Source organism: Boleophthalmus pectinirostris, unplaced genomic scaffold (genome assembly GCF_026225935.1).
Source record: "Boleophthalmus pectinirostris isolate CB_2022bp ecotype Guang Dong unplaced genomic scaffold, ASM2622593v1 HiC_scaffold_1, whole genome shotgun sequence".
Classification (NCBI taxonomy): Eukaryota; Metazoa; Chordata; class Actinopteri; order Gobiiformes; family Gobiidae; genus Boleophthalmus; species Boleophthalmus pectinirostris.
Window position 1 is genome coordinate 18,378,556 of NW_026570970.1, and position 26,803 is coordinate 18,405,358.

At 38.5% G+C, this 26,803-nt stretch overlaps 1 protein-coding gene across 2 annotated transcripts in view; it reads left to right on the top strand.

Annotated features, from left to right (window-relative positions):
* The window catches only part of myo16 (myosin XVI), a 75,954-nt gene that overhangs the window by 1,175 nt on the left and 47,976 nt on the right, over nt 1–26,803 (top strand). The window contains exons 1-7 of one of the 2 annotated variants that reach the window (XM_020939158.2): nt 5,869–5,919; nt 9,058–9,327; nt 19,165–19,235; nt 20,477–20,620; nt 24,828–24,936; nt 26,305–26,429; nt 26,582–26,707. In XM_020939158.2, the coding sequence (XP_020794817.2) occupies nt 5,892–5,919; nt 9,058–9,327; nt 19,165–19,235; nt 20,477–20,620; nt 24,828–24,936; nt 26,305–26,429; nt 26,582–26,707 (873 nt within the window). In that variant the 5' untranslated portion in view covers nt 5,869–5,891. Of the gene's footprint in view, nt 1–5,868; nt 5,920–9,057; nt 9,328–19,164; nt 19,236–20,476; nt 20,621–24,827; nt 24,937–26,304; nt 26,430–26,581; nt 26,708–26,803 lie in introns of those variants that run through there. The other variant, XM_055152650.1, reaches the window with a different exon arrangement.

The following is a 26,803-nucleotide window of genomic DNA, read 5'->3' on the forward strand; positions in this document are numbered from 1 at the left end:
AATGTATTGCCATAGAAGTATCAGTGCATTTATGACACTTATGTGGGACTTAACAAATAGACAAATGCTTCTTTTTACTTGCTGTCTCCCTATTTGCATAATTTCAGCATCTGTGGAAAACTCTCACAAACACAGTAGTGCACCCAAGGCAGTTTTCTTGCTTTTATTGACTTGACTGTTTTTATGGTGTCCTGATGCAAATGAACTAACTTTGCATAACATAGCTTTCATAGGGACCCCCTTAAAACATTATTGACTGTGAAGAGTAAGTCTGAACAAGTGAGCCATTGTGTGTTGTTTTTTATATATGCTTTAAAAAGTGTTAAGTCAACTCTCCATGGATTTGTCAACTTAGGTATTTAACATTTGTCACTTATAGCTTCTAGTCTGTATTATTATTTTGATGATAATCCTTTGCGTTAACATTAAGCTCCTCTTTTTACTAGTAGATTGTGTGTGCTTCTGCTGTCATTGATTTTTTTTTTTTTTAACTCAAAGCCTGTATTGTATTGTGCTGGGGGACAGACTGGACCTCCCTAACCCTGGAGACAAAGCCACTGAAAATCATTTACTCAATTACAGTTTTAGACCCATTTAGAATCTATAATACAGCAGATGGGGAGAGGAATTTAACAGTTTCACCCTTCTTGGAATGATTTATTTACTGATATAAAGGCGTCATCTGTACTGTGTATGAAGACTAAGATTATTGTTGTTGTCATTACAGTTGTACTTTAACTTTATTCATAGAGGGTTTTACTTATTTAAATCCCTCACCCAATCTGCATGCTCTTTATATACGCAGGTATGAAATATTAATTCCCATTGTGCAGGCTCTTGCTGTGAGCTGCTGTTTTGGATGAAGATGGTTGATTACAATATATTACTATGATTGACATATGTGCTACCGAGCTGTAACATTTCATGAATATTTAAGGAATGTAAATCGTTTGGAAAATCCTGATTTAATTTGTATTTTTGTTTCCCCATTGGCCTCTGTGTTTATTTGTAATGTTCTGTGATATAATGTTGCATAATGAGGGCGAAGCTAATTGGTTATGGTTTATTAGGGAAGTTGTGATATCAAAGCGTTCTAGCAAGGAAGTTCTATTAATGACATTTTCATATATTTTGTATCATCAGTGCAGTCTTATCAGTGAGTGACCATTAGATCTGTCATGATAACAAATTCTGAAGTGTGACATATTGCTGAAGTATATTGCTGACGATAAACGATAACATTGAAAATAATTTATGTCACTGACACAATAACCCAAGTGCAGATTTAAACACAAAAACTATTCCAAATCTATTATTAGCTGCAGTAAATAAACAGCAGAATGAAATATGTTGTAACTGGTTTGCAGCTGTAATGAGTCATAGAAGTTATTAATTCAACCTTCTGTGTCTCAAATTTTATCATATACCCATAAAAATTACAAAACAATTTCATTAGTACAAATAAAATGTACACACAATGAATATTGACCCCCAAAAATACTATTCCATCCATCATATATTGAACAATAATTCGATATAGTAATTATCATGACAGGCCTAGTGATAATGTCTTTGTGGATGTATACATCATTCATGTCCAGACCCTGTCCAGTTAAACACCAGTCCACTTGTCTTAAAAGACAGTGCAGTGCAATTATGTATTGTGTTAGCAAGTTAAGCTGCCCTTTTCAGTGACACATACAGTGTTACAAACCAATTTCTAACATAATATGAAAGGTCTTCTATATAAATTTGTTATGTATGACTGGAATAGAGCCTTGGTATAATTGGTAACATCTATATCAGACACCTCTTATTATTACTGTCAGTTTGAGAGAGCCCTGGTGAATTGACTTGTTCACAGGCCCATGTTTGTGTGTGTGTGTGAACAGAGGAGTGAACACAAGATGTAATGACTGACAGCCCAAGGTGATGATGGTCTAATAACACTTCTGCTACATAGAGCAAAACTTATTATGTCCTCGGGGAAAGACACTGATAGATTGAGGTTTGACACTTGACATTTTAAAACAGCTGCAGTTGGTCTCGCAAATGCTTCTTTGAATAAATGCATGTTATAATAGGCCTCCTGCAAATGTATTATTAGGAAATACAATGTATGTATCACAAGAATCTTCAAAATAATAATATAACTATAATACAAAATGCCTTAATTCATACCTAAATGCATGCTTTCAAATGATCTTGTTTGCCTTTTTATACTATGTTAAAGACCTGTTGTTCAATACATGATAGATGGAACACTAACTTTGGGGTATTTATCGTGTGTACATTTTCATTGCACTACTATTAATCATTGCTTTTATATAGTGACTTTCAAGACATGCAAAGCGCTTTACAGTTCATCTTTCATTCACTCCACACTAAGCGGTGGTAAGCTACTATTATAGCCATAGTTGCCCTGAGGCAGACTGACGGAAGCGAGGCTGCCAATCTACGCCTTCCGCCCCTTCAATCAACACTCAAGTACACTCCACTTTTTTACTTATGTGAAGTGTCTTGCCTAAGGACACAATGATCCATGTGCCATCCAAGTACTACCCAGGCCCGGCCTTGCTTAGCTTCTGAGTTCTGATGAGATCAGGCTTTTACAACCTGGTATTCTGTTTATTTATTGCAGCTCATGTTTTTTGTTACAGTATTGTAGACTTATAATTTAGAAGTTTTTGTAGTATAAATCTGCTCTTGTCTATATTAACTTCAGAAATATATTGCACTTCAAAATAATGCTATTATGACAGGTGCACCAAAAATGTCCCACAGAATTGATAGACATCAAAATTAGCTATCTCCATGAAGACTAGTAAGTGACGCAATGAGGCCAAGTCACAAGTCAGATCACCGATCACACCGAGCACCTTCACTTAGAGGTTTTTGTTTTTGTTTTTTTTAAAAATAAATAAAACAATTAATTAAATGCGATATATAGATAATATTAATTCCGTAATCTGGAACTATTCTGACAAAGCTATAACATGCAACCCACACCCCACCTGAATAGTTACATTGTGCACCTTAACCAAGTTATAGACAATTTTAAGGTTTTCATTGGTGAAACTGACATGACATTACTCTGTGTTGTTAATAAAGCCTCATTAGCTGAATATTAACAAACACATTATCATGAGATGCTATTAATATTCAGTGGTTGGTCCTTTTAAAAATAGAAAAATCACTCATCGCTTTTTGTTTGTACTATTGTTTTTTTTTTTTTTTTCTCTATGTAGTCTCTTGACCTAATTTTAGCAGTACAGAATCATGCCATGATAACGCCTTGTCGTCTTGCCTCAGGTGGTGAGCTCAGAGTATTTTTTATTTTTTTCAGTGAATCTGTGTCTCACCTTTTGTCCCCATATCCCGTCTTGTCACTGAGTCTGATACTGCTTGTTACATGTCTATAGCTCCAGGCTTGCATGGCAAAGATTTGTCTGCAGCCCTTAATACATCTCGACATTTGGAAGGAGAAAGCATGACATTTTCCTGACAGATCCACTGCTGTGAGGTCTGGAAGCTGTGGCGAACATGTTAATGCTACAGACATTGTGTTACACTTGACCGAAAATACACCCCGCAGGGAAAGTGGCGGAGGTGTGTGAGGGAGTGTGTAGTGGTTCTCAAACACTGGTACTAGTACGACGGGTGGTACACAGAGGTCTATTGTAGTTGTTTGAGACAGTTTAAGCTCCATTTGTAGTGGAATGATAAAGTGACCTTGGTTTAGCTGCTGAGTGGCTAGCATCCCCGGGCAGTGTGGGCCTTTTTGTACTTTGTCTCGATGGGTTTCCTTAGGACACTGGTCAGCCCAATCTACTTAAAACATCCACAATAGGCAAAATCTGCAAGGTAATGTAGTCCAGGCCAAGCCAAGCTCAAGATCTGAAGAGGGGTCAGAAATTAAGCATTATATTAACCTGTTTGTTTCTTATGATTCAAAAAGTTGGTGGTTCAAATCCCCATTCTGTCTTTGTGTCCCAGAGCAACACTGTCTCTTTTAATGTATTAGGAGCAGAGTTGGACTTCCTGTCATCCTGTCACAAGAAAGAACGTGGATGAATAATGGACCATACTGTGAAGTGACTTGTGAGTGTACAGGGAAATGCACTGTTGTTTGTTCTGTAAGAATACTCACATGATTAGAAATCAGCATTTGAATGGTGACCATTAGCTGATTGTAAACGCTGCATTTTATTTGATAATGTAATGCGTTTTGTCTGCTAACCCTGTTTGAGGTAAAAATCATAATTCTTTTTTTTTTTTTTTGTCTATTGTAGCTTAGTCAAGTTAATTTCCTTCTGAATTAGATCTAATGTATGATTAATTATTTTGGCATATTATTTTTTTACCCTTTTGCTTTAGACATGGGTTACTCATTTTTAGCCTTTAAAGATGCCACTTGAAATCTAATTTTCCTGGGTGTGGAAAATGCTCTAGTGTATGTGCATGGAGTTGTAGATGAGACTTATTTAGGATTCATTGTAGCTCCTTCTCGCAGCATGCATACAAACTCTGTCTTATCTTTCCCCAAGGTAGTTTTTCTATATTTGCTCTGACAGACTGAATATAAGTCAATGACCTAATTCCATATGTCAAGATATACTCAAGTATCCAGTGTCACATACATTGATCTACAGCTACACTCATTCACTTTTACCTTAGCTGCAGTTTATTCCCTTGTCCTCATCTGTCCTGGTATTAAATAGTCCTCAAGTGTTCCTTCGCTCCCCACCCCTTCTCCGAATGCCCTTGTTTGACTGTGCAAGAGGGGGTATAAAATGCAGCAATTTTTGTCCTGCATGGATATAAGGCAGTGGCACACATTCAAAATTCTGTGTCACGTTAGCATTTAGTCACACGTGTCAAAAGGGTGCATCTACTATATCTTCTCTTTCAGCTATAGCTTATCTAGCTATATTTTCTTGTTTTTCCATTATGCTATTTTCATATCCTATGCATTTATCAACCTTTCTATAATGTAATCCGTACTTTGGCAAAGGATTCACAAGATCCTCCTTTAAACCGTACTGCCCTACAGACCTAGTGTGACCGCATTACCTCACCTCACTTGATTTTTAGATATGCTAACTGCCTGGTGACAAGCTTTGAGCGCTCACTAAACCCGCGTCTCAATATTTTGACCCATATAAAAGACTTGATGGAAATCGGATGTGTCATGTACCAAAATGTACCGCACTGCAGCAGCTCTCCTCTATTCCTCTCCCTCTCTCTCCCTCTTGCAATCCTTTACACTTTGGCTTACAGTTCCATTTTTCCCCTCTTGCTCCCCCTGCTGTACCAAGCCTTCCTTAATATTCTGTCATTCTACACTCGCAGGCTCCCTCTCCACTCCACTCGAAAGGTGCAGAATACATCACATACATGTTTGCTGTGTGGAAGCTGGAAGAGCATTGCGTCATTGGGGGTGTGTGATCCGAGGGAGGAGGGATGCTACCGGTTGTCTATGAGTGACGCAGGTCTGTGCACGTGCGACTGTCATGGCTGTGTAGATGCCGCCACTCGGCTTCTTCTTCTTCTCCTCCTCTCCGAACTGCAGGCAAGAGGGGAGAGTTAGGGACAGCTGCAAACTCGCCGACAGCTTGACCGAGGCAGAGAGAGAGTGAGAGGTAGTGAGAAAGATAGATGCCGAACGGTGTTGCTGCAATAGGAGCTGCTACTTCTTCTGCCGCTACTACTACCAAGGCTGGTGAATTATGCAGACCCGGGAGCGCATGCAGCCAGCAGATTAATAATGCATTTGGTTTGGTTACGAGGTCGCTGTTAGTTTTAAGTGAAACCTGTAGCTGCCTCCTCCTCCGCCACTGTCTGCTGGCCAACTGACCCACACACGTCTTTTCATTCACCGGATTCTGAAAATGTCTCACTATCATTTCATCAAATGCTGTGAGTAACCCTATGCATGTCTCTGTGTGCAATGTTAGCTCTGCGTGCAACATCGTACTGAAAGCCATGCATTTTAGTGTAGCTCATTGTAGCCTAATCTATTCCTATGTTGGAGCTTGCAGTGACATTTATGACAGCAACTTCCAATGTGTGGTAGTGGGTGTGTGCTGCAGAGAGCTCCGTGCTGCAGATGTTGGGAAGTTAACCGGTGTATGCGGCAGGTAGTGGCTTACGGATGAGTAGATTTAAAACAGAGAGAAAATAAGACATTACAATGCACAAATGCACAAGAGTCTGGCATATTAATAACCCAATGACAGGCTGACACGGAGAAAAAGTCCCTTTGGAGAGAAAAATGGGCAGATGGAGAGGGAGGGAAATAGTGATTTAAATAGAGGAGTGCTGGTGACAGACAGGCGGAGAGAAGGGTGAGTGACAGGAGGAATTGGTGCAAGGAGTCACAATGAAGGAAAGTGGTGCTGCTTTAAAATAATGCTTTAATAACCCAGAGAGGGCATTCAGGTATTTGGATATTGGAGCAGCCACTGTCCCCACAAACATAGCATCTAATATTGCTTCCTACTCTGATATCTGCTCTGTTATTTGATCTTGTGGACGATTTTTCATTCATTTACAAGCTGGTGCAATGCTGTCAGGGTTATTAGCTGGTGCCGACTGGGGATGTTCCATGTTCAATCAATAGCTGATAGCTTTGGAAATGGAACGGCAAAGAGATAATGCTACAGCCTGTATACCTCTCTCTCCCATCTCAGCTTTATGATTCATTCAGCTGTGTGGGCTATACTCAGCCATCAAGGATTTTCCAGTTACTTCATTCATTCTGATTAATTTCTTTCTTCAAGTTTCCATATTGTATACATTATATCAAGGTAAAAATGAGAAACTGGACTGTAATGTTACATGTAATCCTTTAACATTTAGCTCCACATGTGGCCAATTACTGTATATACCATTTGGGGGGGGCGGGGGCAGTCCCTTGGTGCATCGAGCTGATAATGTCTTGTCTTACTGACTCTTGTGAGCTTTAATCCATGTTAGAATTTGTTACCTCCTCAAAAACACACCATGGTATTATGTCTACATTTCCAAAGCTCAAAATGCTCTGTTCCACCTTGTGATGTCAAGAAGAGGTAGTTTACAAGTTACCTTTAGTTCACTAGATTGGCCATTCCAGAGCTGAAATTATCTAAATAATTCCATTGAAGGTGTATGAACTTTAAAATCACAATGGAGCGCTTATTCTGTCACTACTTGACATCATAAGGTGGACCGGAGTGTTTTCTTTTTGAGAAAACAACTAAATAAGCAGGGTTTGTGTGTTAAACACTGAAGCAAAACAGAACTCCAGGTAAGTTTTTGATGAGGAAACAACATAGATCACAAAATAGCGCAAAATGGGCGCTTTAAATCTTAGTCATTTCCTTTTGTGTAATAGTGTAGGTTACTGCTCCTCGCTATTCAGCTGATGTCCTTGATGTATTTGAGTTCAGTAATACATCACTACAGTCTACTGTGGGTACTTTTTCTGTATGTGATGGTGACAGTGATGCTGTCACTTTCTGCCTTTAGTGCAGTAGGTAGCCAGTTTAACTCCCTCTCGCAGTGCATGCTGTTTTGTCTGAAGGGCATCTGGTCTAAAATCCAACCAATAACTGTGCAGTGTTTTTTTTTCTTTTTTCTTGGGAGACCAAAAGATGGCAAACAATTTAAAGCATGTGTATCATTATGTGGGATAGAGGAAAGTGTTTATGGTCTGAAAATTAGATTTAGAGTTGGGATTTGGATGTGCTTCATAGTTTGCTTTTAGGGACTGTGTGTTTTCCCAACCTGCAGCCAAGTCCCTGAAAACAGTTGAAGTAGACACCTGTCCTGAGAAGCACAATGGTGGTAACCCTCTCATCAGAAGCCCAAACACAAAGAGAGCCTTTTCTGTGGTCTGTCAGAGCAGATGGCATCTGGGCAAGGAGCTGTGTATGGTGTGTGCATGTGCATGCGTGTGTGTGTGTGTGCATGTGCATGCGTGTGTGTGTGTGTGTGTGTGTGCATGCGTGCGCGTGTGTGTGTGAAGAAGAAGGGTGAGCTGGTACAGGTTGTAGATGTATATCTCAAAGTCACAAAGACATAAAGAGGCTCCTGTAATCTTTATTTTACCATATACATTCTAAAGAGGCAAAGTGTGTTTATCATCAATCCACCTGTCATAATACTATGACTTATTGTTCACAGTGTAATAAAATGCTATTCAAAGCATAGTTTAATGCTTTAGCATAATGTCCCCTGTCCTGTTAGATAACACAAAAGTCTAAATGGGGATTTGGCATAATACTGTGTGATATTTTGCAACAGGAGCGGCACATTGATGAGTCATAAAGAATAACGCAAACCTTAAGGAAAGTGAAAGCGCTTGTTGAACGGACAAGATGCCAAATTATAAGTGTTGTTATAAGTGTTATTCCAGGTACAAATAAGATTTTCAACTTAATGGCAAAGCTAGATAATACTAGAAGTTATTGCTCTTTACCTGCCGATACAGTGCAGTCACAGATGGAGTATTTTCTTTCCGGTCTATTTGGCTAAAATCCTCTGAGAGTGAGAAATATTTTGCATTGTAAAAGAGAACCACTGCAGTCTTCTGCTCCAACAGAGGCTACACACAGAAGCTGTCATGTACCTCTCAGTTCTTCTCTGAGTACAAATAAACACATCACAGTTCACAATGTGTGTAAATAAATCACAGGAGGAGCAAAATCAATACAAAGACAGACTACAATATTCAGAAGAGCGATCAGGCCTAACATTACGACTGCAGCATCAAAAGGCTCCCGCATATTTGTGAGTTACATTAGACGCTGGAAAATGGAGGTATTATAGTAAGAAAGTATTCACAATCTGCTCACATCATCACCAAGAGTGTGAGTTGTGATCTGTGATCTGTCAATATAGAATATATATTGAGCAGGGCTTGAATTCAGTTACTGGACAGGTGGTCATAATATTTGGCCTTATCAGCGTCAAAGAGCAATAGATAGCTGTGATTTTGTATACTTATTATTTGTCCTGTGCTGAGATAATTTTCTCGGTTAAACTTTTTTCCCTTTGTATTTCCTCTGCTCCCAGGTTGCTTCCAGCTATGTAACGTCTTTCGGCAAAATATGGAGATCGACCAGTGTCTGCTGGAGTCTCTCCCAATTGGTCAGCGGCAGCGGCTGGTCAGACGGATGCGCTGTGACCAAATCAGAGCCTACTACGAACGGGAGAAGAACTTACAGCGCCAGCAGGGGACAAACAAGGCACGAGTACTACCTAACCACAAGAAGAAACACCACGTTCGCTTTGGGCTCACTGACATTCTGCAAGATGCCATAATCCGCCATGATGACAACGACGGTGTGTAAAACCTTAATGTAATATAGACTGAGAAAACAAAAAAAAACTAAAATTAAGTGATGCTGTGAATGTACCAACTGTATCTCAGTGTTAAATCACTGCTTTCAAAGAAGCCTATGATTTCAATCTGACAATCCTGATAATATAACTTTATCTTGTGATATGGTGAGATATACTTAACTATTCTTAATGATAGTTTCTTGGAACCAAAATATGCAAACAAAAATACACAACAAACTTTCTGAATGGCTGTCAAGTAAAACGCCCACACAAACCTTGAGTCCATTTGCATACTCCTGTGTAATCCCTTGGGTCTTTTCGAAGGGCATCGCTGTCTATCCAAACCACAGTTTATTCTGCTGGTGTGTGTCAGGTTCTTGGCTGTCAGGAGGCCAGCTGTCTGTGTGGATCTGTATCAGTTCTGTGAGGAGTCTTTGCAGGTCACTGTGCTAATCCCTGTCCCCTGAATATAAAAGGGGTTCAGTTGGGGACTGGCACAGCAGCTGGTACAGTGTCACAGCAAAATACTAAACTTTACCATGGTTTCTTGGCATTAACTGTGTATTGGATTTTCATATCTGCAAGTCACTGGATTGCTGCCAAGCTTAGGGTGACCAGATGTCCCTATTTACCTGGGGCAGCCCCAGTTTTAAGCCCTGTGCCTCCTGCCTCAGCAGATGTATCCAAAACCACTGATTCAGTTTTATACAAGACATGTCCCTACTTTTGACCAATCTGATACCTGCCCACAGTAAAGAAGGGAATGTATTGTCTTTTTTTTAGCTAAAATACAGAAAACCGTGCTTGAAATTGACCATCAGGTTAAAAAAAACGCACAGACAGAAATCCTTCATATTATGACTTATCCACAAGTGAGTCAAGAATGGACAATATTAGGCTCTCTTTTCACAATTTTGTGTATACCAACCATCCCAGTTTTGAATTTTGAAAATCTGGTCACCCTAACAAAGCTACTTATGCATGGCCAATAATTTATATATCTTTTGTTAACCCCGTTTCGACTATTTCTGTGTTAATAAGAAATTGTAGTTAAAGTTGCTATTTTGACCTTAGAATTAGCTGTAGACTCTAACCTTTGTTGGAGCCCCGATGTTAAATGATTTATGGATCTCACCCTCAAGTATTTCGGGAGGTGAGAGAGTGTAAATACATGGTAGTAATTGCCTGGGGATTAATAAAGAGGAGGTGCCCACAAGACTGCCCACTAGAAGAATAGGATTTTGCTAATGTAGTCAGCTTACCGGTCTCAAAAATGGTGGTGCAAATTCTTGGCAGTGGCTACGTGAGATATGAAATGGAAATGCTAGTTGTTCATTAGTGTTATCACAAGTGGAAAGGAGCCAGCCTAAATTATATTATAATTACCACAGCCTAGAATATGAAGGTTAGTGAGTACTTAAACTAGTATTATGACCAACATTTATGGAGAACCAGTGTTAACCTGTTATATTTATCCCATCCAAACATGAATTTTGATGAACATACAATCTGTGTTGTTTACTAATGTGTTATTGGCACTGTATGAAGAAGTGGCATCATCCATAGCATTCAGCTCCAGTCAAATGAAGTTCACAGTTCAAGACTAGCAGTTATAGGGGCGACTTCTGGATTTACAGTCAAAGTATCAAAATTAAAAACACAGAATAATGTAAAGTGGGTTAATACAAACATTTTAAGAACTAAATGACCAGCCTGACACCAGCAGTTATGGACAGAGAGGCAATAGTTGGCTAAGTTCAGTTCCAGTCTATGGTTACTGGTGATATATTATGCCTTGTTTTGTCTTGTATTTTTTTAAACCTACTACTACATGCTTGGAGAAAACTATAGAAATTACAAACATACATGTGCTGTAGAAAGAGAAGTCAGAAATGAGAAAGGATGCAGCCAGCACTGAACATGCAAACAGACTGGTGGAGACCGACAGTACAATCCCTGCTCCATCTTAATTAAAGCTCATCTGTAGTGAGCCGCCTGAAGGAGAGATTCTGAGATATGGCAGAGAAAGAGTCTGTGCTGCTGACAGGACACAAGGTAATCAGAACGGATGTGCCATATATTACAAAGAGTCTTGGATTAGCTGGCCAAAATATGTTAGAATGTGTGGAAAGTATATAACAATGCAAACATTTTCAGAATAAAATATTAAAAGACAAATCTAAAAGGTTAACCAGGATAGAACAAAGGGATAATATTACAATACATAACCATGATATATCCCAGCCCAGTGACTCTGTGGCACTCTGACATTTGGTTAGATTGGATTTCTTGCAATCATCTTTCAAGTAATTCAAAGTAGATATGTAGAAGTGTAGCAGCTGTTGCCCCTCAAACAATATTAGATGTTTGATGGTTGAGTACAGGTTAGGTCCTGCACTGGTTTCTGTTTTACCATTGGAGCATAAAGCCTCTGTGTCAAATGAAGTATATTATTGACATTTGCTTTAATTTAGTTTGAATGTTGTGTGCAATGTTAAAGGGCCCATATTACACAATTTTTTTTTATCTATGTTTTAATGTTTGCTTATCAAAAACATACCTGGAGTTATCTTTTGCTCCATTTACACATGTTTAATGCACAGATCCTGCATATTTAGGCTGAGTTCTTCTCTCAAACTGAAAACACTCAGTTCTGTGATGTCATATAGTAACAAAGGAAGTGCTCCTCTGTGGTTTTAAACTCCATACACCTTCACTAGAATCATTTGGATGATTTCAGCCCTGGAATTGCCAAACTCTACTGAATTAAAGGTAAAAGGAGCTGTTAATCTGAAAACTACCACTATGTGCATTTTGAGCTTTGAAGATGTAGACAGACTATAACACATGATTACTCAAACATGAAACAAAACACAACTCCAGATATGTTTTTGATGATAGCAATATTATAACATGGCTTAAAGCTCACAATAATCAATTTTGTGTAATATAGGACATTTAACCAATTTGCACGTAATAGATGAAATAGCAAAAACTGTAACAAACTACATACATTTTACCCATACACATGCCATGTAGTGAAATGTTGCTACTAGAACAGTGGTAGATAAAATTCACCAAATAGCATGTTTTTGTTGTATTTAGTCTCTCAGGGTTGCCTTGTCAACTGTTTGATTGACGGCCTGTTAGAGTGCTGCCTCTGGGCTCAGCTGAACACATTCAGGTGACATGTCATTGGTCAAACCTGGCAGAGTGCGCTTTTGGAAACAATCCATTTCAAAAGCCACTTTGCATCATTGATTATGGCACAGATGCATCTTGTAGAATGTTTGGGGTACTTCTTGGTCTCTCTTAATGTATCTTTATAGAGCCTTTTTATGGTTAGTAAAGGAATTTTCTTATTGATGCTCTTTTTGCAGCCTGTTAGTGGTGTTTAAAGGGCCCATATTACGCTATTTTCTGATCTGGTTATAATGTTGTTTTCTCATCACAAACATACCTGGGGTTATATTTTGTTTCATTAATGCATGTTTAATACACAAATCTCACGCATTCAGGCTGAGTTCTGCACTCAAACACTCTCATCCACCTTGTGATGTCATGTGGTAATACAGTAAGTCCTCCACTGTGTTTTTAAACTCAATACACTTTCACTAGAATTGTTTTAATGATTTCTGCCCTGGAATCCCCAATATCTATTAAAACTAAAGGGAAAAGGAGCTGTTAATTTAAAATCTACCGCTTCATGACATCACAAGGTAAAGCAGCATTTTGATCTTTAGAGATCTAGACAAACTAATAAAGGATTACTCAAACCTGTAAATGAAAGCAAACTCTACTCCAGGTATGTTTTTAGGAGGTAATAACATTCTAACATGTTTTAAAGCTCACAAGAGTCAATTTTGCATAATATAGGACCTTTAAATTATCTTTTTTAACTTCTCTTTTTATGGTTAGTAAAGGAATTTTCTTATTGATGCTCTTTTTGCCGTTTGTTGCTGGTGGTTTGAATTCTGTTTGACTGAAAATGGTAGATAAAATACATTTGCAGATTCTAGTTAAGCTATTGCTAGAATCCCCTAGACAAATGAGCTCATTCAACGGCTCAGATGGAAAAAGGGAACTTGTCACTCTACTGTGCTTTTAATGATACACAATCAGTGTGCACTCAAGTTGAACACAAACCCGAGAGGTATAGAAAGCTCTGAACATCAACTTTTAACTACATCTCAGAAAGCATTCATCTTTTTGACAGAAGGGAAAGGTCCCAAGAGAAACAGAAAACATTGATTGACAGTCATAAATGGATTTTACTAAGCTAATTTGACAAACATCAAATTTTGAGCTTAGAAGTGGCAACTCTAGCTCCATACAGAATAGCCTTGGTGTACTCAACCACTCACTATTCACACTCACTATTCACAGATACTGTTATTTAACTTTGATGCTTCAGATCACTCATAGTCTGTGATTATATGTCAATAGCCCAGTAGAAAGGGTAATACAAAAAATAACAGCCCATGTTTGCCTTTTTACAGTGTTTGCTATTTCAACAGTACACATAATGTAATATTTTGCTGCCCGTACATAGTACAAAGGCAGTTTTCCAAATGTGCTCCCAGGGCAATGGTTGAAATGCCAGCAATAGATAGAAACAGTAAAATAGACCTAAAAGGCTCGCAACATATAGACAGGATTTTGTTTTTAGTCTTTGTACTATAATATTGAAATCTGTAGGAGTGTTATTAAATTGTAAAGAAGGCTTTTACAAACTATAATAGATATCCAGCTGTGATATCTTGATTTAATATTATTTGTATTGTTAATTGTCCAGTCCAACCATCCTGCTATGAGGTTAGAAAGTGCCCCACTGAAGCTTACATATAACTTATATCTGACAGAAGAGATTTTAGAATTTTGGAGCTGAAAGTGGCTTATTGCAAAACGTGCGATGGTCATTTTTCATCATGATGGAAACAATGAGAGAATTTCAAAGCTCATTTTAGAAACATGGAGTGATACTGTGAAACACTTCTGCTGTTGTGTGTGTGATAACCAGTGAGATCAAACTATTCATCAGACTGAGCGATCTGCAGAGAATCTCATACTGGGCTGTCAGAGGGTGATGCTTTGGAAAAGTGGAAGATTTGTCTTGTTGGAGTGTGTCATGTACAGAAGCTGCATTGTATTGTGTCAAATGCATCAAATCTAGAGCACACATAGGGGTTCAGCAAGGTGACTGCCCTGTCTTGCTGTGGTAGGGATACTGTTAATTGACTGGGGCTGGGACTCTTCCAACTTTTTTTGTAGGATTTGTGGTGCTTGGTGAATAGAATTTAATGTAACTTATAAATAAACTGCTGTGACTCATTATATTCTTGATGCTATATATGTCCAAAGTAATGTTAAATTTAAGAAATACTGGTGTTAATGTCAGACTTTATACTACTGTTGAATTTCATATGAAGCTTTTTGGTGTGATGGTTACTTTAAATAAGTGAAATGAAATGTTAATTACACCCACCACTTTGTCAACAGAATAAGGCAAATACTGCTTCAACAAACTGCTTTAACATACTAACGTAGGACCACATTAGCCGTGCTTCCTGTTGCCCTGTACACCTGCACAGCTCCAATACATACACCTCTCTTTTTTCTCTCATCTACCAGTGCCTCGTTGCCATGGAAACTCCCCATATGTCTCCAACAGCTGTTTTGCAATTTTCCACAAAATGACAGCCTCATTCCTACAGCCTCTCCTACAGCCGGCAACAACTCACTTCAGATACAGGCTGTAGGCTGTAGTGAATGAGAGCTACTGAGTGGACCTGGCACTGTGCATCTTAATGGATAGCACATGGAGCATATTATGAAGCAATGATTTTATGCAGTGCTTTCTCAGCATGTTTCATACCTATACTCAACTATATGTCACAAGTCTCATTATGGCTGCTGTAAATGTGCAATATTGTAGTCTCTTGATAAACGATTTCAAGATATGGCAAATTTTATTTCTTGTGGAGCCTCTGTTTATTTTAAGTTTGTTAATTAGTCTAGGGTCATACAGAAAATATTTTGGGTTTGGTTCACGTGACATGGTGATATTCAAATCTGCCATTATTTTAACATGGAGCTGGGGAGCTACATAATTATTGAGCCAATCCACATGAATCAAAAACTGCCATAAAACTTTAATGTCTTTTCAGCACAAATTATCCAGGGTGACAGTGATGGTTGTTGGTAAATATCTGGACCCAATCCGACACAAAATAATGACACAGATTACAATTAGACATTTGGGTTAAAAAAGTGAACTTCAGGTGGCTTAAAGTGCCTGTGAAAGACTTAACTACTGATTTTAGTAAAACACCACTAAGTTCATTATATTCATGTTTTTATTTAAAAAAAAAAAAAAAGTAAGTAAGTAAAGTAATTTTTTTAGGTTTAAAATTGTACTTGTTGGAAATCATTACATCAACTTAAGGAATTTTCTTAACTTTTACCTAGCATCCATGATGTATACTAGGCCAAAACCACTCTAATAGACAGTGAAATGATTATTTGATAAATAAAAATATAACAAACATTTTTATATAATGTTCGGAGGAGAGAACTTTTCTTCCCTTATCTGACTCCTTTAATTTGACATTTGTTTTCCACCTCACTGCAGTACTAAGTATTTTCCACCTTCTTTAAGAGCAGTACTTAAGTTCCAACTCTACTTAAAGACAGTACGATACCTTTCCACTTTTCCCAATAGCAGTCCTGTAAATGTTTTCTATTACCTTAAACTCTTTCCTCCGAGTGCTCGTTGATGGAGAAGGATTCACAGATAAGAAGAGTTAAATTCACTTCTATTTATTGAATACACTTCAAAATATTGAATAACAAAGCAGTAGGGTTCAACTACCTGTCCCTGATCTAATACAAAACCCGGGATCCAGACGGGTGTGCCGCTCTTGTCTCCCCTTTCTAGCCCTGAACACCTTTATATATTTTTTTCTTCATAGTCTAGCATTCTGGTTTCTAGCCTTTTTTGGTTGCATCCATTATTGGTCCACACAGTTCCTCATTGTAGATTTCCAAGACCCGCAGACGTGCTTTCTCCTCACACCACCTTTTCACCTTTCACCCAGTACGCACTGTCTGTCACACACACTAGAGAAAACATGTCGCACAAAGAGGAAATAGCATCACATTGGCTTTTATCTGACTCAATTTTTGCAACTCTGAGCTGTTTACCAAACAGTCTAGTTTTTATTCCTTTCTGACTGCATGCACATATCATTTGATAAACAATAAGCAATCATACAGTCCTAAACCACCCTTACCCAGTAATAATCAAACACATAATATTTAACAATTATCATTTGAGCAACAGAAAAAAAATAATTCTTTGTAAACTGTGCCAAACTTTTGGACAGTATAAAACTATAATTTATATTTACACCAAGTATTATCCTGCCAGATTAGGTGTAAATTAGAAATCTTAAAAACCCATCACATGCATTTTACTGTATCATTTCAACAATGACTTTTAAATGGACTTGTGCATTTTTAAGTCTAATGCATATGAAATGAACAGATGGCCCCAGACTCCGAATGGACCTCACCCTACTGTTTGTCTTGACTGAGCATGTTTTACAGCAGTTGTATTGATTCTTTGTTAAGATTTTTTGCCACACGTTCACTTTGTTTTGTGTTCATTATGGCCTTAGGGTCAATAAATGGCTCTTGACCTCTCACCTCTCATTAGCCACATTCTCTTGTATAGTGAGAAGGTAACAGAATCTGTCAGTGGCCATCCCTGACAAGCTTTTACAAATGGGACAGCTTGCAGACTGGAAAGCTGAGGTGGCATGTCCAGATGTCAAACCAGCTGTGAGCTATGCCTTGTGTACATTCATTTTAATGAGTGGATTACAGTATTTAGCTTTATGGTGCCTTCCAAGTACCAATGTGAAATTATTTAAAATATTTAGGTATTGTAGCTTAATAGATAGTATGGATCATGGGCTGATAGTGATACTGGTATCAAATATTGGCACTAATACTGAAAAATTAGCTGGATCAGGTATCAGTTCTATAATATTGGTTCAGCGAATTTTCTGGTTTGGCCTTTAATTTGATGTAATAAGACTATTTTGAGGCTAGAACGTCTCACAGTGTTTGAACTTTTATTCATACAAACTGGATCAATTTGGATAAATAAGGATACATGAATGTAATCGGTTAACTATCTTTTGTCAAAATAATTGCCATTTTCCGTCCCTACACTGGTATCGGTTAATATTGGGCATGATGACTGAAAAGCTGGATCACGCATCCCTAATGGATAGCCTGTGCCCCTGCTGTTGGCTCCATGCAGCTGTGAGATCAACACTGATGTTCAAGCTGGATTTTCACATATACCCTTTAATCCTCTTATCTTGTAAAAGCAACCTCGCTGTGAGCCATTGTGAAAGTAAAAGTCATAAGAACTTTCATAAAGAGAGGCAATAAACATATCATAATGCTCTGAACATGCTGGAATGTGGGTGGAGGTGAGAGCGAATGTCTGTATCACTGTTATAGTAGGTGTATTGTACTTATATGTAAATAGCAAAGTCCATGTAGCACATTTTATTACTTCTGAAGTCTGTAACGCGGTGAGACAAATTCACCCTGACAGTGTTTGAATTGCTTTTTGCCTCTGTCTTGTAGCCTAAAGACGTGAGCTGTGTATGAGGTTAGGGATGCTTATTTACTGCTGCTGTCGAGATAACGGCCCTGTAAGTGAAATGACCTCTTGGGGGTCATCATCGGAGTTCATTACATGGACTTATCGCCAAGGTAATTACCATGGCGACTGTCTGCTGAGCTCCTGGTTTTGCTTAAAGATTGCGGTGTTGGTTTAGGTGTTGACAGTGATGGCTGCGTTTGTGGTGGAAGGTCACGCAAATTTTACCCTGTATCTCTCTTCTATTGTCTAATACTTTGTGTCCAAATAGCTACCTGTCTCTTACTGACAACTCTGATTTGTCCTTGCACTTCTTTTCCTTTTCATGGTAACTAAAACAACAATCTTCTTTTTTTTTTTTATGTCTGCAAATGCAGGACCGTTAAGGTATATTTTACTGTCCTTGTAGAAAAATCTGATCTCTGCATTTGACCCATCCCAGGTTTGTTCTATTTTACATTTGAAAATAACAATGGAAACTAAAAACACACATCTAGGAATTTAACCCTTTTTGCCGTGAGGTGAGAGTGCCTAGACACCAAATATACATGTTTATATCATATTATGGATATGTCAGTGTCAGACCTGGAAAAAAATTATTAGTTTGCAGATAAAATGTCTAAGAAAAAGGGTTAAAAGTGTTACCTCTTTAATCATACTTCTCATACTATCTCTAATATGATTTGAGACCTTTTTCAGACTATGTTGGAAAGGTCCATATTAGTTCTGTAATTGATAATAATTCAAACTCGTATCTAGTTTTAATACTAGTTTTAATGTTGAGTAGTATATGGGTATTGATTTTTTAACAATTTGCAGCCTTCTCTGTGCAAACCGCTATGACCTTGTTTTATCTTTGGCTGTCCGCTTTCAGTATTTCTCAATCTTCTTGTTTGTATTACTTGTCTAGTGTGAGTGGGTTGTGATGCTCACCAGACCTTGAAGTATGTAAGTACTTGTGACCCACTGCTGCCCCTCCTCAGTGACATGTCAAAGGCAGCTAGAGGACACTTCTCAGAGGGTTTTATGTTGAGTGGCGTGGATCAGGGAGTTTGGCTGTCCGCTAAGGTTGGGTCTTTGGCTGGTTAACGGCCTGTCTGCAAGGTAAGGTTTCACTTATTCAAGGTTAATAACTGAGAAATTCTGTTCCCTTTCAGTGCTGCGACTTTTGAAGGAGGGAACTGACATCAACACAACAACAGCGTCTGGAGGATCATTACTACACCTGGTAAGAAAGACTCAGTTGGCCTGTGTTTGTATTCAGACCTTTAACTTACTTTAAAGGTGAATTATGTAAATTTTGTGGATGCAGGTCAGCTAACTGCCACCTTGTATATATTCAATTAAAAGTGTTTTCTTCCTCACTAATATTGAGAAAAAACATGCTTTGTTATTATGAGCACAGACACTCTACAGATCTGAGCTGTAACATGGCTTGGTTGCATCGCCTGCTTGTCTTCATGCAGACAGAAGAAGCTTAATGTCATACCAGGCAAAGCAATAACATCTATATGAATATGCTTGAGGCTAACTGGAAAAGTCACATGGTGCACTTATTTTCTACTTTATAGTGATCAATATTTGGTTGTAGAAAAAGTATGCATAAACTGTGGAAATAGTCTCACACTAAAATAATCAGGGTTGAAAGAAAGGGCCTATAATGAGCTCCCCTGGGACCACTGTCATATTTGTCACATTTTTCATATAACAAGAGCTTCCCGTTTCTACACAGCAAGTGTGCTATGATGTAACTGAGACTAAAGTTTAGCGGCACAAAACCAATGTGGGCTTACCAGTTTAAAGGGCCCATAGTACACTATTTTCTGATCTATCTCATAACTTTGTTTCCTCATCAAAAACCTGGAGTTGTGTTTTGTTTAATTCACACATTCACATGTTTAACACACAAATTCTGCTTATTTAGGTTACGTTCTCCTCTCAAACTGAAAACACTCTGTCCATGTGTTATGTGGTAATACAAGTGCTCAGCTGTGTTTTTGAACTCTATACACCTTAACCAGAATCATTTGGATAATTCCAGCTCTGGAATTCCCAATCTCTATTAAACAAAAAGGTAAAAGGTAGCTGTTAACTTGAAAACTACCTCTTCATGACATTGCAGAGTGGAATAGAGCTTTTTGCGCCTTGAAGGTGTCGACAGACTAAAAATAAAGCATTACTCAGACATGTGTGAATGAAACAAAACATAACTCTAGGTACATTTTTGATGAGATAACAATAATAACAATATTCTAACATGACTAAACACATACATGAGTCAGTTTTGCATAATATGGGACCTTCAAGGGAAGTTATTATATAGTATTCTACATTCAAAAGAGAATTCCAATCCTATGACACTATTGATTTTCTAATTCTTTATTTCATACAAATATCCAAATACAGGTTTTATAAAATGCTTCCCATCACGCACTGATAGATAATTGAAAAGTGTCTGTTCACCTACAGTGTGCTCGCCATGACAACGTGTTTGCGGCTGAGCTCTTGATTGAGCGTGGACTGAACGTGAACCTGCAGGACGAGGACCAATGGACCGCTCTGCATGTGGCCTGTGTGTGTGACCATGCTGATGTGGTGCTGCTGCTGCTCCTGGTGAGAACTGGTCATGAAACTATACACACTGACTACACATACAGACAGTAAATAGTGCAGCAATAGTCAGATATGAGGGCTGTAGCCACGATAAGGTTTTGAAGGGGCACATGGGCAGCTGAAAGGGTGGGAGCGCCAGTCTCTCATCAGGCAGGGATCATCAGATGCTGATTGGACCAGGGAGGTTTTTGGGTGACTGGATTCTGAGTGATTTGTGCCTGACTGGTCTATGGAGTAGTGTGTAATATGTTTGACGTAGGGCCAAGTAGAGATTGCAAATGTGTTTGTGGTGAGATTGTCATTGGTAGATAAGTAAAGGGTATGAAATTTTATTAGTAATAAGATATGAGAGTCAGTGATTTTAGTTTAGATCTAGGAATTGTAAGTGAGAGTGGGCCAATGCCTTTGTGGAGGTCTACAAAGCATCTTCTTCTGCTCGATCGAAACATGTTGGCTTTGGCCATTAAAATAAAGGCCTTTTAACTATATTTTTCCTCGTGCGATGTGTTAACTTTTTCTACTGTTTTGGAGTGCCTGGAGTCCGTTGTGTTTGAATTTTCTTCTGCTGTTTGATGAAGACCCTTATTGTCAGTGTAGTGGCTTGATTATAATTTCAATTCATGGATACAGTCAGTGTATACAGTATGTTTACTGATGTACCATGTATGTTTATAAAAATCTCTTGTTGTTCCCATAGTCCTGGTTTCATACTTGAGTTCTCTGTGTTGCCAAAGCCGTTCCGAGTGTGTCTCTTGTATGGGTGTGCTAAGCTCCTACTGAGAAACATTATCACTTTTCCATAATTCAGACATATTCATTTTGACAGTCATATCTTCGAGTCCAGTTGCCTCTGCCTGGTTCTTCTGTGCTCTGTTCTCAAGTGGCTTCCTTATCATTATTGCTATAAATCTTTTCCAGAATATGGTAGTTTACCATTTTAATGGGAAGAAATGATTGGTCTGTGGACGGGCAGCATTATCTCTGATTGACACAAACTGTTAATGTCTGTGCTTTTGTATTGCTATTCCTCTGTTCTGCAGTGTGCCTTTTGTAGCTGTGTCCTTAGTTTCCTCCCTGCAGTTGGCACTCAGAGGTAAAGTGCGTTTTGCTGACAGAGACGGTAGCAGACTTGTCTTATATGGGTTAGCGGAGGAGGGGTCTGGATGAGAATATAAGAGCATTGTCAAGTCAGGATTGGCATTAATGTTAATGCTCTTATCTGCTGGCTCCAAACATCAGGACAGCGGCTCTGTGAGCCAATGTGGAAGTCACAAATCATTTTAAACATATTTCTCTACAGTCACTACACATTTGCCTATGCCCTTTTAATGCTCCTTTAAATAAAATGGATAATTTATAATTATTAAATAGTCACCCATTAAACTATTAGCCAAATGTCAAAAATGTATGTTTTTTGGAGTATTGTCATTAGGGGTGCCAAGATTTTGTTCAATAAACGGTGGTTATTCAGGTCACAGTATAATAAATAGAACTAATAATAATAACTGTGAGTAGACAAAACTAATGTAAAGGTGAGGTTTTGTAATACAGGTGTGTGATCCACATGACAGCTTTGTTCAGTGACAATTTAAACTCAGTGGGATCATTTCAGTCAAAAGTGCAGTGACCTACTTTCCTCTTTGTATGTATATGTATGATTTGGAAACTTAAGAAATTCAAATCTTCAGAGTAGTCGAGAGATTAACTCCGAGCTTGTGACTGTGCTCAACTTTACAACACACGATGAACCATTTTTCTGCAGAGGAATTGGAATGGACATGCAAAGACTAAAAGTAAAAACAGATAAAAGCCTTTCAAATGTGTTTCATTTACAGTTTGTAGACAGTATTCCAATTTTTTTAAAATATATTGTATTATTTTTGGCAAGTTTGTAGTTATTATAAAGTAGTATTTCAATGTTTTGGGTCTCCAATAAGATCATTTTAACTTCCTCTAAATTCCACGTTTGACAGTCCACAGCGCCGTTAACAAGCGTTAAAAGAGCTAGATTTTTTGAAGAATATGACTACAAAATTATACATAAAATACAAAATTCACCTCCATATTTCCAATTCAGTCAACCCAACAGTAATATTGTTCCCACGACTGCTTTTAATTTGACCATACCCTCTGTATTTGTGAGTTCTAGTCTCCACAGGACCTTCCCCAGGGACAGCTCTTAGCACAGATCTACTTACTTATTGATTCAGAGACATAGCTGCCATTATGAACCCCAGTAAACTGGACTAAACTGATTTCCTTCTATGGGGCGTTTGGGGCAGATTCATCATGTGTCAGGGGCAGCCAGTCAGGGTCAGAGGTCAATGTGTATGAATCCTTGGACAATTGTGCAGACGCCTCCAACATCACACCATTTATGTTTGTCACGTTCACACAATAGGAACAGAGGCCTATGAATATTATGAGGATTCTGTGATAGCACAGATTATTATTCTCTGACAGGCAACAGACCAAATCTTGCCAAATGGTGCACATTATTAATGTAAGACTTACACAGTATATATAGTTGCGATACGATTGTTTAGAATACAGAGCAGCCTAACCTATGGCCGATAAACTCTTAAGTGAAATCAAAATAAAAGCACTAGTGCCAGTATTGGTCATTGCCATTTACCCTCCTGTCGGATCACAGAAAAGGCCCTGTTCTTTACTGCAGTCTGAATTGTGTACTACTTTTGTGTCTGTTTGTTTGTTTGTTTGTATTCGTGTGTGTGTGTGCGTGTCTGTGTGTGTGATGGTGCATAATTACAGGGTTGTTACATGGCTGTTTCTCAGCCTCTGCTCCTGTTATGAAAAGCTTTCCTGTTTCCATGAATAATCTGCTGCAGCTGATAGCTGTGATAATGTTAATTAATTCTCTTTGTTAACCCTTAACTAACCTCCACTCTCTAAGAAAAACTGCACCCATTAGCCAAGTCCACAGAGAATCACCAGAACCTCTACTGATTTATTCTACAACAATTTAACACAACACAATAAGATTAAATCATGAAATTCTTGAAAGAAAACAAATCACACTTTCTTCATCTAAGCAGAAGCAGATTGTCGTCCTTGGAGACCTGCTGATTTGGTGCTATGAACCACTGACTTTAACAGCTCCAGTGTTTCCATTGTATTTCCACCCCCACTTTGGTCTCTGCCTTCACCTTCTGTCTCCCACTCCGTCTGCCTAAGGACCAGGTCATAAATCTCTCTGTCATGTGCTAAACAGTCGTTAGAATTCTATTAGCTATGAATATTTGGTAGGAGTATTCACTGAGGGAGGCCCCTACTATCTCACCAGGTCCATATACCTGTCTTTACATCACCACACCTTCAGTTGAACAACTGAAAGTGAATTAAAGACCTGTTAAAACTCAAAAAAAAAAAACAAAAAAAAAACTTATTGTCAAAAGGAGCAGCAGTTTAATTTTGAACATGTCTGCTGTCCTTCTCTTATGCAGGCAAGTTGAATGGTGACAAGACTATTATTTGAAGACTTTGTTTTTGTTTTATTTTTGGATAGCACAGTGACATAGTAGTTAGTGGCATAGTAGGCAGTTGTTTCTGCTTCACAGCAAGAAGGTTTTGATTGATTTGATTGATCCAGGGTTTTTCTGTGTGGATGTTACATATTCTGCCTGTGTCCTTTCATCAAGAATGTACATCTGGGGCAATCACAGGACTCTTCAAAATCTCCAAAAAAGATTTAAAATCTCTGAGATACATCTTGTGTTTTTTGTGCATTTACTGTGCTCATATAAATACTGTTGTGGCCAATGCATGTGTTTGTATTGAAGAAATGCAGTTGGAGTTTTTTCAAAGAGGAGTCATCAGTCATAAACAAACTGTAACCAACCCCTGCTTTGTCATTAAAGCCATTAAAGCAGCTGGAGGGGGTATCCAGTCTTATCTGTTCCCATAAAGCACCAGAGCACAGTTAAATAAACACACATTCATCTTCTGTCACGCACCCTAACCCTCTGCTCCCAGGTAACAGTAAGGCCCACCTCCTGCCCCACCCCCTCAGGCTCACACATAATGACTTCTTTAATTCACCACATCTTTTCAGTAAAATCTCTATGGTTTTGTCCTGTTTCGGCCTCTGGGATTGTGAGATAATTGGAGCCACTTTATCATTGATTCTGCTCTGATGAATGAGCGCTGCTAAAATTCTCTTTGTTTGTCTGGGCTCTGTGTTTCTCAGGCCGGTGTCAATGTGCTGCTGCAGGATGTGAGCGGAAACATACCTCTGGACTACACCTCCGAAGGCTCCGAAACCAACTACATCCTCCGCAAATACCTGGAAGAAAATGGTAAAACTATGAAGAGAAACAAGGTCACAACCACTTCATTTATATTTTCCAGCAGAATAGGAATTATTTAGAGATATAACTGCGTGCTATTGAATGCTATTTCTCTAAAATTTTAAGAAAGCCAATTAAACACTGTTAAAAGCACAGCTAAATGACAATCAGTTTCCCAAGACTTCAACTAGGTCTTATTATAAAACCTTTTACACAGTGGAAATCAGAGCAGGAAACTTTTTTTAACAATCGCAAGATTAGTGGAAAAATATCTGTTGTAGATAAGTGACTGTGAGTCCAAGCTTGCGTATCTTTACCAACGTATAATGTGTAATTTATTTTTTCCTAAAACTAGGATAGGGCCTTTGAGGGAGGGACAGAAAGAGAAAGATTGTCTTTTGGTATTTGTAAAGATTATGCACACCCACAGGCTTAATGATCCTTCTGGCCATACATAGCACAGCTTCCGTCCCACTGGAAAAGACAGTGTCAGATGTGAATTCATGTGGGACAGATGTGTGGTCATGATGACAGTAGAAGATGACAGACTCTGAGAAAATGGACGAGTGCTGACAAACCTCTGAGCACAGAGGGTGTGATGAAGGGCTTTCCTTCATGTCTGTGTCACTGGGCTCATACTGGCCTCATCACATGACCAATGTGAATCTGCAGATAGGCAGCTCATCAGTGCTTAGACCACCATCCAAATCACTCACAGAACACTATGAAGTCCCTGTGGTGGTCCCAGTACTGCCCACCTTTTACCCCTTCACGTTTGGAGCATCTTCACTAAGCAACTTACGCACACATACCAGCCTTCTGTTGCTATAGTAACTTGGCTGAGTGCTCTCTGACTCCATCAGATTGGTGCGGCAGGATGAAGAAGACAGACTGTCTAAGAGCCTCTATATCTGAGAAATGAGGCCAACCCCATTTGGGGGCTTTGCTACTGTCAAAGCGTGTCCCCTCTGTACAAGTGTTTGATTTGGAGGAGAAGAAATGTATATCAACATGTACTGTATATCTGAGACTGAATTCATTCTTCATCTTTCCCATCTATTCAATCACATTTTTAACAGCCAATGGCTTCTTAAGAAAAGCAGTTTGAGTGTTAATTTGTGTATTATTTACAGCCAAAAACGTGACTTAAAAAGTCAAACCAAGACTTTCACAGTTGATTTATTACATCCTTCAAAATTTTATCTTTGTAAAAGGAAAACACACAGTACATAGAAAACAAAAAGTGAAATATACATGTAACACTGTATACTGATTTATAGTTCTTAAATCCCTTTGACATTTTGTTGACTTATTTATGCATGGTACTTCAGAATGCTTATAATATCTCTATGCTGTGAGTAACTGTTTCTTCTGTAGGTGTGGACATGTCATCTATGCACACTATGAAAACGCAGAGAGCTGTCACCATGTTGTCAGATGTCAGGCAGCTTGTTGCTTCAGGAGGAGGCCTCAACCAGTCCAATGACGATGGGGTCACACTGGTACGTTATGCATACAACGCGTCTTATTATTATGTGGTTTAATTAGGTTTTATTAGGTATTGATATTTGCATTGGAAACTTTACAAGAGATAAAAATGATGAAATACTATATGATTAAGTATGTGAAAATGTCCCCTGTTTTTTTTTTTCAGCTCCATATAGCATGTGCCAGTGGTTACAGAGAAGTGGTCGCAGTGCTGTTAGAAAATGGTGCAGACCTCCTCTCTGCAGACAGTCATGGCTGGACCCCTCTCCACTTAGCCGCTAAATATGGACAGGTAACTCACCACTAAGACAGAACCCACATTTCTACTGATATTAAGTACTTTAGTTTATTAATTTAGAATCTTCAAATTACACTGATGAACCATTCA